Here is a 13,258-nt window from a genome sequence, read left to right on the forward strand (position 1 = left end):
AGGATCGACGATCGTACTTGGGGACAATCCTCCTTGAAAACGATTCCTATCGAAAATAATTCCAATAAAACGATTCTACTAAAGAACGATTCAAAAACTTGGATGATCCTACTTTTGGGATCAATACAATCAAACTTGGACGATCCTACTTTGGGATCAATACGATCAAACCTTGGACGATTCGACTTTTGGATAGTAGAGCGATCCTAGTTGACTAACCATCTGAGACTTGGATTGGCAATTACACTTTTGAAATCGTCACGATCTAATTGTCTTTCGACTGTTAGTATCTAGCAAGTGGCACCTCGATTGCATTGCAATTATTGTATTGTTAGTAAATATTCATATTTGACAGATACATTGACACTAACCCCTCGTTATGGCCACTGAACTGGTCACTAATGCGCCTGCATATGTCAAGTCAATGACGCTCGTGCCAACTTGGTCAAATCGATTCGACTCGAATAATTCTACCCAAAATGATCCTACTAGTAGATCGAAACGATCTGGATCCCACTTTGAGCGAGTTCTTTCCTTGCATTTTTTGGTTTTTCTTTTTAGCCTAATATCTAGTTGAGCAATGATTCCACGATGGTTATTCTAGCACAGAAATATCAATATAAATGATTATTGTGAATCAATTCAAAGAATGAACCAATTTTTACCCTTCAAACAAAGTTCCTAATTTAGTCTATTTAGTCTATTTAGTCCATTTAATCTAATTTAATGCTTAAGATGTTAATGGAAAAGCCACACAAGCAAGATTGACCATACTCAACTCAACCATGCATCTCCACCAATAAGCAAAAACAACAAAAAACAAGAGGGTTAACCTCAATCTAGCCACACATTCTTCCCTCCTAATCACTCAAACACATCTTCAACTCACACCTAATTACTCTACCACAAGTTTTGCAACTTATAATCAAACAATGGATCAATGGAATGCTTCTATTCCACTCTAGCACTAGTTATAGTCCCCAGCAACAATACCTCTTGTTTAAGACGACAGTTTCACAAGAAGCATTGTCTTCACCAAGGAGTACAACCCGTCTAGAACATGAAAGCACATTGAACGTGCGAATAGAAACCTCAAGGATGGTCAAACCCTCAAGCCCTACCAAGCCCTTCATAGCATAATCACTCATGAGAGAGAAGCTAACAAGCATCTTCTCTCTCTCTCTCTCTCTCTCTCTCTCTCTCTCTCTCACGCACACGCACACGCACACGCACACGCGCACATATATCGTTGGATGGAAACAAGTGGTCCAACAAGTTGTTCATAAATTATGTCCCTACAATTATAACAAGGTCTCAATTATGTTTATAGTCAAACGAGGAGATCATGGAATTCACGTCTATAATTATAATCCAAAAAGTCTGGTATGGTGCATACACGTACCTTGATCATCAATCACAACTAACCGGTCAATTGGCATACCACCCAACGTATTATTTGTCTTGTGGTTGAGTTCATTACTTTTCCACAGGAGTGGTCATCTAATTAAAGTTAATCTGCACATAGCGAAGTTTAAAAACGGCCAGTTATATTTTTTACAGCAATGTGTAGCTAAAACATGCTAGGTGTTGGAGTTTGGAGGTGTCTAGAGCATTTTTGAAAACTATGCATGGTTGTTGTAATTGCTTAGGCCTAGTAAATAGTCAAAACAAAAGCATTCCTTGCAGTGGTTGGCCCCCATGGACTGCACTAAATACTCGTCTTCTTAAGCAATCCAATCAGGAATAGAGATCACAATAAAAGATTGACAACATTTGAATGCAACTTCTTTTGAAGAGTTTCTCAAATTACTAATTATTTTTCAAGTGCTACATCATCAGAGCTTATTAGCCTTTTATCCTGCATACAATTGTGCTATGATGAATGGAGTTGAAAAATGAGGAGATTTAAAAAATCATTCATGTGATCATACAGCTTCATCTTCACTCAGAGAAGTGGATCATTTGCTGGAACTTGGAGAGATGGTGGAGTGCCTGGAGGTATACAAGCAGGACCCGAATCACCAGCCAACAAAAAGAGAGCTTCTGCACCCCTCAACGCTCCTTCGAGATCAATTTTCCCGCTGAGCTCATTTATGAATTTGAGCAAGGTATCAAAATCCATTTCTTCCTCAATTATCTTTTTCTTGTGAGCCTTGAGCAAGGCAACACACATGTACAAGTGCAGGTGCTCAGTTAAGTGATTTGTCCATAATGCCTCCCACAACCGAATCACATCTTCATATGCAAACTCCCTGATCACAAAAGCAGCAGATGGCTTAGGTCTCAAAATAAATACACAGTTCTAAAGACCCCAGTCCATAAGCAACAGACCTATGAAAGTATGGATCCCTGTGGATTGAAGTGCTTTTTAAAACCAAAAAGAAAGCAGTGGATTCAAGACGATAATGGAGATTATGTCCTTCACTATGCAACTATGCACAAGTTCAACAGCACTTTTGAATGCATAGTGCTGCACTTGGCTGGCACATGCAGCTATGCACAAGTGCAATGGCACCCTTGGATGTTCAGCACAGCAATCAAGTGTAACATGCAACCGGTATGATCGTGAAACACACAGCAAGGCCTTCTTTATACATTTATGTGAGTTTAAGCAATCCACTTTGATTCTCGAACAAGGAGATAGAGCTGTAGAGAGAGAAGACGGAGAGTCGACACCATATTGGGTCCCAACTACCAACTTAAGGGGCCCCTCCCATAAGCAAGAGTATTTGCTTTTTTTACTTTGGAGAACAACTTAAAAATTCAGACTTTAACAAGCACTTACCGACAACAAGTGACTCTGGAATGCCAAATGCAAGCACGAAGAAGACCAAACGTCGGTTGAACCATAACGCGATCTGTAGACAACTTAGAGGCCACTTCACGAGCCAATATGAACACCCAGATCTGCTGAGGGGTTGCCAGACTGATGGCTGAATGCTGAAGATAACTTCTGTAGCACACTGCTCATGATATGTATGCACAAGTCAGAAGACTCAAGCACACATAATCCCTGCTGTGTTTCACTGCTGAAAGATGCAAGAATAAGATGATTTTTGAATGGGACTGAGGAGCTGCGTATATATGCTCCCCTACATCAAGTTGGTTGGTCTACATGTTGTCGGCCCATTTATTAATGCCCACGAATACTGAAAAAGACATTAGCAAGCATGTAGAAGAAAAGGCTTAGGCTAACCTTTGGCCGGCCTTAGGAAGCCTTGCATATGGGATACCCAAGGGCCAGCCCATGGGCATCAAGCCAAGCATAGGAGAGAGTAGTTGGCCGGCATGGCCAAAGCTTGGGAGAGCAGCATCTAGTCGGCCAGCAGTAGAAGCCACACGTGTGGAAGTGCTTGCATAAATGCATCTACTCTAGGATGAACTAAATGCTATGTTCTCCAAGTAGGTTTAGTGACACATACGGACACCTGAAGTTTCAGACAGATGTGACCTACATAGCGCGGGTCATGGCATACAACAAATAAATCCCTAAAAGATTCTACTGATGTACATTGATGATGAGTACATAGCACCTCAGTGCATCGGTGCATGTGACATTCCCTCATGCTTAGCTTGGTGACAATTGCATGGCTTCCAAGTAGTCCGCCAACAGCTAGGGGTATTAGAAAAATTCTTCATCAAGCCAAATGGTGTAGAACTATCTAAGCCTTCGACCGTAACCATGCTTCCACACGTGGAGGGAGAATCTACCGGGGCTCAATTACTTCTGCCTTGTCAACCACTTCACGCTCATGCTTATCCAAAACCTCGTGCAAAGATGGTCCAACATAAGGCTTCAACCATGGGAAATGGAAGACATCCTGCATAGTCCAATTGTCTAGTAGCTTCAACATGGAGACATCACTGATCTTCACAACAGGAAATGGGCAAAGCTTCAGAAAGAGAGCTTGAGATAATGCTTGCCCACTTGCTTTAACTGTTGCTTCATGATTCAGAGAAACATCCAATCTCCCTCCTTGTAGTTGACATCTCTTCTACACTTGTTGGCTTGCCTCGTGTAGGCTTCTTGTGCTTCTATCTGACCACTTGTTGGTGGATGAAATGCATTGTAGTCCACACATAACCGTGTGGTCTTATCTTACTTCTAGATGTACTTCTGTCTAGCTCACCCTCTAATGCCTTGGACAAGTGATAGGGGAACTAACTGACTCAATCTGATGATCCTCGAGATGAATGGGTGGGAGCTTGGGGATGCGAAATTAACTCAACTTGATGGCCTGATGTTGCGAAAGGAGACCTACCATCTGTTGCTCTAAAGGTTTTGCTGTCTGAACAATGGATTGTTGGCATTGGACATTGATCAACACACCGTCAGCATCGTTGCTTACTCCTCGTCGGGCCTGGATATGAGAAATACATGGAATTCCAAGAATCTCCTATCCTCCTGAATCATGACAGGCTCATGTAAATCGCAATAATAGTGAAGGTGTCATGCCTCCAATCAAGAATGGACGCAAACTCTCTAAACAACTAAATGCCAAGAAGCATGTCACACCCCAAAAGTGGTGAAACAAGGGGTCTCACTAGAACGTGGCCTTCTGAACATAGAACTCAAATTGTTGAGCTTTGTGAGTGATGTGCTGAAATTGTTGAGCTTTGTGAGTGATGTGTGTGCGGAGATCACGTCCACAAAAAAATGGTATGGTGCTAAGGTGCAGGCCATCTTAGCAACAAACTGTGGAGAGATGGCATCCACAAAGCTGCCCATGTCGAAGAGAACAATGAACCGTTTTCCCTTGTTGTGCCATAGGCCCAGAATGTTCTTCTGCCCCGTAGTGTCGCCCTCCTACTTATCATCAAATACCGCTCGAGGCATTGGATTCAAAGCGGGCAAAATCTGAACAGCATAAGAGACTGAGGTTGGAAGTGTAGGTGTAGCTTCGACAAAGGATGGCTGCTTAGCAGCCTTCTTAACCTGCCACTTTGTGCAATCCATCTTACTATGCCCCTCATAATGGCAGTAAAAACATCGATTCTCTACCTCCTGCCGCTTTTTCTCTTTTGGCTGGAGATAACTCATGAAATGCCCTCCTGGAATGATGATTGTTGCTGCTTGGATGATGATTGTTGCTGCTGCTAGGATTTGAAGCCTGACCGGTCTTGCTTGGGCTTGCCTCCCTTCAGCCGTCTGCTAATTCTAAGCCAGACTCAAAGTCCGATCATAAGATTGAGGCTCCAAATTTCATACGGTAAACCTAATGTTAGTATCCAACCCTGTGAAAAACTGCTTTGACTTTTCTTCCTCGGATTTCCCCAACTAATGTGCCATGGTGATGACTTTGTTGATGTATGCCAACACGGCTGACGCCTTTTGGGAGAGTCGATAAAACTCATCCTCAAGATAGGTCATGTATTCAGGTGGTTTTGAGGTCAGACACAAACGTGTCCCATACATACTTCATTGTCCCTATGGCCAGATCTACATGAAGACTCCACCAATGTTGCCATCAAGCCTCCCCAATGAGATGATGTGCCGCAGCATGGATTTTGTCTTGTTGTAGAAAGCGCAATGAAGTGGAGGATATGGTGAATCATAGAGAAACCAACTATGGCTATGGCATAAAGAGAGAGAGAGAGAGAGAGAGAGAGAGAGAGAACAACTCAATATGAGAGTGGCAAAATGATTCAAATGCTTGCTTGATTATCATTGAGAAGAGTGCCTTTAAATAGGATCCATACATGTTAATACACCTTAACAATTATGATTAACCACAAGACTACTGAACTCGGCATCTTGTCCTCGGTTAAGTCAACACCTAACAAGATTGCTTTTGACCTACCACCCAAAGGCTATCCGGATAATGCAAGGATTTAGGGTAAAGCCTCATGTAATCTCTTCGTCGTTTTAAAGAGCACTATCCACTCATGCGGAAAAATAAGAGCATGCAACAAATTAGATTCCATCACGGTTTGACAAAGACCATGAAAAATTAAAAATTATTAATTAGGGGTTGAACAAAAAAGTATGTAAAAGCAAGCATTGCGACTTAGGATCTGTGAAGTCAAGATTATTGAGCCATTCATGCACCCACTAACGTGTATATGTGAATTCAGACTTGAATAGCACTTACTTAAAGCCTCCTAACATCACTTGACAACCCCACGGTCATCGGTTGGCCAAGTCATGGAGCACCCATCAAGCTTGGGCCCAACGGTATCCTCCCTCCGGGAATCGTGGATAATGCGCTCATGTTCTTATTGCAAGTGCAAGTAAAATTCTAGCCATCCCAATGGCTTCACTTCTCAAAGTCATCATCGTCGACCGCGTCCACGTTGTTAGCCGGATGACTTCACGGAATTACTACCTACTGACTCCATATAGATCAGGTGCACACGAAATGATGCATGCTAACTTGGAGAAAAGCAGTAACAAAAAGGTGACAGGTTACCGGCCGGAAAGAAGTGAAAGGTTAGAGAAAGCATAATAGGGTAGATGAGAAGGGTGCGACAAGGAAAAGGTTCACGCGAAGGAGAGGGTACAAAACTGCCTAGCACGTGAGAGAGAAACACCTGTGTGTCCCCATAAATATGACGTGAAGCTCCTTTACAAGAGAACTATAGGAATAAAAAGCAGGTGAAAAGCTGTCCCTCTTCTAGTGTTTTTAATGCAGCCCTTTTACTATAAAACTCCTAAAGTAGCCTTCTCCTATTTAAAAAAGTAAAAAACTTGTCCCATTTTTTCTAAAAAAAGCTTGCTTGCTTGCTCTTTTTTATAGAAAACAGTTGGCGCCCCTTAAAAAAAGCTTGCTTGCTCCTTTTTTTAGCCACGCTTTTGCTTCTCTTAAGCACATGTGAGCTGCTCTCTCTGTGCATACCCGCAAGCTCTGCCCTCTCTGTCTACATGTCTATGATTCAACCATGCGCAAGCCATGCTGCAGTTCTGGCTGCCCTGTAGACAGACCGTTCTGCCCCCATACAGGAGGTGCTTTTGCACCTCTGGGCTGACTGCATATGGGCACCATGTCCTGTGTGCAAGCCTTGGCTGGCCACCAAGGCTGGCCGTCTCAGCCATAGCCTATCATGGCCGCCTTAGGGCTTGGCCAGCCACCCTCTTAGCTGGCTCCCTACCATGCACGCAAACCTGCCTCTGCTGTGTGCATATCAGCAAATCCAGAAGCGTGAAGCTGAACGCACTAACTGGTACCTTCCTCGCCACAAGAAACGACCACATTGTCGTAAATAGCACGAGGACTTATACCAACTCTTCTTGAGCGCGAATTCTGTCAAATCCCCACGGATCCCCTCGTGATCGATCTTGGTTTGAAACTCGAATCCTGCAAACAAACGAACAACAAACAAGCAAGGGGGTGCAGGCCTGACTCACCTCCCAACCATGACAGCCGTGGGCAAGCCCACAGTCTTGGCTGTCCCCACCGAGCCACGAGCTGAGCTAACTAGGATGACGTACCGACCAATCTCCTCCTCGCGACGTCCCATACCGCCACGAAGCTGCCCTCGCGGGCCTCAAGATTGCTGCCGGCCTCGGCTGCACAAAGCAGGTGCACGTCTGCACTAGATCCAGGCTCCAAGACCATAGAGCTCTCACAAACTCGCGAGACTCTCTATAATACAATAACTAACCTTGGCCACCCTTTTATAGGCTCTTGGCCGGTCATCGGGCGTCCACACTTGGCCGCCCGCCCGTCCATACTTGGGTGCCCGCCCGTTAGTATTTCCCTAACTCAGCTCGTCAATCAGCCTGCCTAGTTCCAAGCTTCCCCAAGCCTCGAAACTAGTCTTGCATGCGTATAGCACACGGTAGATACGCACTGTGCACATGACATACTCCCCTTCCTCTAAGAGCTCACTCCTGAGCTCACTAAAAAGCCAGGGTAATCTCTGTGAAGAGAAGTCAGTGTCTCCCATGTAGCGTCCTCCTCAACACGATCCTTCCACTTGATCTTGTATTCCGTGATAAGCGTATGACGCAATCTTCGTTCACGAAAGCCAAGAATCTTTTCAGGTTCGTGCGGAACAAATGTCATGTCCTGGACATCTATAATTTCTTGAGGAGTAACTAACTGATCTGCTCCACCCAGTACTTCCTTAAGTCTACTGACATGAAATACAGGATGAACTTTCACATGAGAAGGCAAATCCAATTCATATGCAACTGAACCAATCCGTCGTGTAACACGAAATGGTCCACAGTATCTAGGGGATAATTTCGGAGATCTACCTGTCCGTAAAGTCTCGGAATCTTTCGGAACTCGCAAATACACCATCGTTCCTTCAGAGAACTCTCTGGGTGAACGATGTCTATTAGAATAAAACCTGTCTCGGTCTTGAGCACTTCCAATAGATTCCTTCGCAACTTGTAACATTTCCTGCATATCTTGCAAAAAATTACGTGCTGCATCATGCTGAAGTCCTGAGAATCCTACTGTAACAGGTGATCTTGGTTGAAAACCGTACATAAGCATAAAAGGACTAAACCCTGTACTCGTATGCTTAGTACTGTTATATGCAAATTCTAACATAGGAAGATAATCCTCCCATGAACTTTGTCTTTTGGATACATATGCTCGAAGCATATCCTCCAAAATCTGATTCACTCTTTCAGTCTGGCCATCAGATTGAGGATGATCAGAGGAACTCAAATTCAAAGTTGTTTCCAACTTCTCGAAAACAAGTTTCCAAAAGTCACTCGTAAACTTAGAGTCCCTGTCACTGACTATGTTCTGCGGTAACCCGTACAGTCTAAACAATTGCTCGATAAACTGCCGAGCTAATTGCGTAGCTATAATAGTCTTCCGGGTCGGTAAAAATCTAGCCATCTTTGTCAAGCGATCTACCACAACCCAAATAGAATCGTGGCCTTGATGTGTTCTTGGCAATCCGGTAATAAAATCCATGGAAATACTTTCCCACTTATTACCTGGGATTTGCAAAGGATGCAACAACCCAGCCTGTCTAAAGCGTTCAGCTTTATTTGCCTGACAAATCTGACACTTGAGAACATAATCTTCTACATACCCTTTCATCTTCGGCCAATAAAAAGTGTGTTTCACTAATGATAGTGTCCTGTGTACCCCAGGGTGTCCAGCAGAAGGGGCGTCGTGACACTCCCTCAGAATCTTGGACCTAATGTCCGGGATCTGTGGTACACAAATTTTGTCATTACGGAATAGTAAATCATTCCGAATCATCCACTGACCTCCTGCAGCCTGAATAGTAGACTGCACAGTCACCGAGTCTTGGTCAATCAATGAGCTCCCGTCCTGGATCTTCTGCCAAAATGGACCAAAATAACTATCAGTCCTGCAAAGCCCTCTCAATGACTGAAATAAGTCAGTAGAAATCTCGGTGAACGACAAAGTATTCACCTCTCTAATCCGACTAAGCGCATCTGCAATATTATTCATGGACCCTTTCCTATAACGGATCTCAAAATCAAAATCTTGCATTAACTCTGCCCAACGAGCTTTCCTGTCTCTCAAATCATCCGCATCACACACATACTTGATTGACTGATGATCAGTCAATACCACAAACTTAGAGCCATATAAATAATGTCTCCAAACCTTGAGAGCATGAATCACAGCATAAAGCTCCTTCTCAAGGGTTGGCCAACGAGATTGAGTGTCGTCTAGCTTTTTACTTTCAAAAGCAACCGGTCTACCATCTTGAAATAAAGCAGCCCCGATAGCATAGTCACTGGCATCAGTTTCAAGAACATAAGGCCGACTAGGATCAGGCAATGCTAAGATAGGTGCTTCCTTGACTTTATCTTTCAAAAGTCTGAAGGCCATATCCAAATCGTTATTCCAAGTGATAGGCTGATTGGACTTACGTCCACGACCTTTCAATAAGTCGGTCATCGGTAGTGTGAGCTGAGAGTACTCCCGTACAGATTTCCTAAGAAAAACAACAAAACCGAGAAAAGAACGAAGTTGTTTCACTGTTCGTGGTATGGGCCAGTCCAAAACCTTCTGAACTCGGTCATAGTCAATGCTCAATCCATCTCTAGTGATCTTGTGTCCCAAGTAAATGATGTCGGTCATAAAGAACTCACATTTACTGAATTTAGCATATAGTCGATTCTGTCTTAAAATAGATAAGACAATCGTGAGGTGTCTGACATGATCCTCAAGAGTACGGCTATATATCAAAATATCATCTAGGAACACCACCACAAATTTTCCCAAATGTTCACGAAAAAGATCGTTCATCATTTGTTGGAAAGTGGCTGGAGCATTGGTTAACCCAAAAGGTAATACGAGAAACTCGTAATGGCCATACCTAGTCCGAAAGGCGGTTCTTTCGACATGCCTTTCATGAATACGTATCTGGTGGTAGCCAGTACGCAAATCTATCTTCGTGAAATATTTCGCTCCTGCTAACCGGTCAATTAGGTCATCTGATCTAGGGAGAGGATAACGGTTCTTAATTGTCAACTTGTTCAATCTCTTGTAATCTATACACATTCTCCAAGTATTGTCCTTCTTTCTCCTAAGCAACACAGGTGCACCCCAAGGTGATTTACTTGGACGGATCTGGCCCATCCTTAAATAATCTTCGAGTTGTTTAGCCAACTCATCTTCCTCAGCTTGGCTCATCCTATAAGGTGGAATACTCACAGGATGAGCACCAGGGATCAAGTCAATACGATGATCTACTGCCCGTTCAGGTGGTAAACCCGATGGCAATTCCTTAGGAAATACATCTTGAAACGAATCAAGTATCTTCTGTAATTCTTTGCTTTCAAACACACTTAATTCATTCACATCCATGGAAGGGATGAGAAAAGAAGAAAGTGGAATCAATACACAATGGAAAGCGGTATACAAAGAAGAATCCATTATATTTCCAAAATCAATTGTATTTACAAGAGGTCCCTGAGAAGGATGGATACAATCACCTAAAATACTATACTTGGTGTCCCTATGCTGAAAAGAAAAAATATGACTAGACCAATCTATCTGGACATCAAGAGTCTTAAACCACTCAATCCCTAATAACAAGTCTACATTTTCCAGATGCATGACATAGCATTCCAGAGTATCTTTGTAGTCCTGAATCTGGATTGGAAGCATCTCGACCTTGCGATCCCAAACTTGTCTTCCCGCAGGTAGACGTACCTCATAGGTATGGTCGCTGAGTGTCGTGTCAAGACTCAATTTCTGCACAAGCTTGTAGTTAACAAAGTTATGCGAACTTCCAGGGTCTAACAGAATGTGAATTTTATGGCCATTCACTTCTCCATAAACGCGGAGAAGATCATGTATGCTAAATACCTTAGAATTGAACAGACAATCAGAACAAGTACTAGGGCGAGAAAGTACAGTAATTGACGTACCTGTCAAAGACAACTGGTTAGCTGCCTTTGGCTTGGGTCCTGCGTTTGACTTGGTACCCTTTTTCTTCGGGCACTCATTACGCATGTGTCCTTTTTCTTCGCAGATAAAACAACGTCCTTCCTTCTTGAGCTTCAAAGCCCGAAGTAGTCGTTTCTTCTTCGCTGGTGTCGAACTTGTATTCTTCGAAGGTTGGTCCGAAGACTTGCCTTCAGTCGTGTTAGTCATAGGTGCGGAGAACTTTCTTTTATGCTTGTTCCCCTGCTCGGTAACGGGTTTTGATTTGGAAGAGACCATCGTATCATCATAGATACGAGCTGAATGAATGGCCTCGTCCAAAGTTTTACATTTGTTATTTTTAACCTGTAATCAGTACGAGTCGGGTAAACCAGCTACGAAAAACCCCAAAAGAGTAGTGGGATCCATCTTTGTAGCCTTCATCTGCAAGTCACGAAACTTCTGGAGGTAGACCTCATAAGTGAGGTGCTGCGAGGTCATGGTCAAAGCTGAAAACCGAGCGACAACATCGTAGTCATCCTCTTTCTTGAGGAATTCTTTCTTGAAACTGTCTTCGAATTGTGCCCAAGTCGTTGGCTTTGGGTTCAGTTCCTTCCACCAAAGCAAAGCTTTGCCGGACAGGAAACCTGCTGCTAACTGTATCTTCTTTCCATCATCATATGGATGAAACTGAAAGTGAACTTGCCACTTATGTAGCCAAGTGTCCACGATCTCCTTGGTTCTCTGCTTTTGCTCGCCCCCGAACGGTTCCGGAGTAATATTGGGGCCTAAAGCAGAAGCCAAGGTATCCATTCCCGAAAAAGTAGAGAGGGTAGTGGTCAAGAGAGTGATGGAGTTCTGCAAAGCCTCCATCTGGGCTGCGATTTGTGCCTGACGTTCCGCCGAAGAAGCTTCAAGAGTTACTTTGAACTCTTGGAAATCTGATTTTGACACAAACTCGTCAAAAAGATCGGCATCAGTGCCTTCTGTAGCCGGCAAGCCTTCGTGTTCCACGAGGGGCTCCAACTCTGATTCTTGGGTCGACATCGTGAAGACTTTACGTGGAGAGAAAATTTGGTCTTTGCACAACAAAAGTGCGAGCGAACTTGAGAGCTTGAGAGCTTGAAAACTTGAGAACTTGAGAACTCGAGAGATTTGTGGCAAGAAGCCCACGTGAGGGGGTTTATAAAGGTTTCCCAAAAGCCAAAAAATCTCGAAAAGCTATGCTTAGCTTTTACTTTAGCTTTTGTGTTTTTTTCTCTTTTTTTTCTTGAATAAATATATATATATATATATATATATTTATTAATATATATATATATATATATGGATATATATATTCGGTTTTCTTAAAAAAAATAGACACCTTTGGAAACCTTAGAGAGGGGGGGTTCTTTTAAAATTTAAAATTTTAACCTCCCCTTTTAAAAAAAAACAAAAACAAAAACGAAAGCATAAAAAAAACGTTGCTTTCTTACGTGTGTTTTTTTTTTCCTTCGCATCCCTCCTGGCGCCTGGATTAGCCCGCCGGTTGCCATCGTGGACTGCTGGCGTTTCTTGGTGAGCTGCCGTCGTCGACTGCAGCGTTCTGGCCAGCGCTTGTGTGCGCACAGGTAGGCTGTGCCTACGCCTGGCCACAGGATCACGTGGCCTGGGCATCAGCCTTGCGTGGCCTGGCTTGGCTGCGCAGGCCTGGGTTGGCTGCGCAGGCCTGGCCTGGGCTGGATTGCCCGCTTGGCCTAGGCGCCTACATGGGCCTTGGCCACGTAGGCCCATGCGCCCGTCTGCATACGCACCTGCTCGCCCGCCACGTCAACAAAACTCGCCTGCAAACCCACTCGCCAGCTCTTATCTCGCTCTCTCTCTCTCTCATGCGCAAAAAACAACAAAAAGCAAATATGCGATTTTCTCTTCTTTTTTCTGTTTTCTCTCATGCGACTGCA

General features: G+C 43.6%; 1 protein-coding gene across 2 annotated transcripts in view; it reads right to left on the reverse strand.

The window, feature by feature from the left end:
- Nucleotides 1-1,772: 1,772 nt before the first annotated feature.
- Nucleotides 1,773-13,258, reverse strand: part of LOC147627096 (uncharacterized) — a 32,119-nt gene continuing 20,633 nt past the window's right edge. For both annotated transcript variants that reach the window (XM_086815668.1, XM_086815669.1), the window contains exon 15: nt 1,773-2,252. In XM_086815668.1, the coding sequence (XP_086671794.1) occupies nt 1,946-2,252 (307 nt within the window). In that variant the 3' untranslated portion in view covers nt 1,773-1,945. The remainder of the gene's footprint in view (nt 2,253-13,258) is intronic.

The sequence above is a fragment of the Cibotium barometz genome, chromosome 21, assembly GCF_041138505.1.
Source record: "Cibotium barometz isolate CiBa-2024 chromosome 21, ASM4113850v1, whole genome shotgun sequence".
Classification (NCBI taxonomy): domain Eukaryota; kingdom Viridiplantae; phylum Streptophyta; class Polypodiopsida; order Cyatheales; family Cibotiaceae; genus Cibotium; species Cibotium barometz.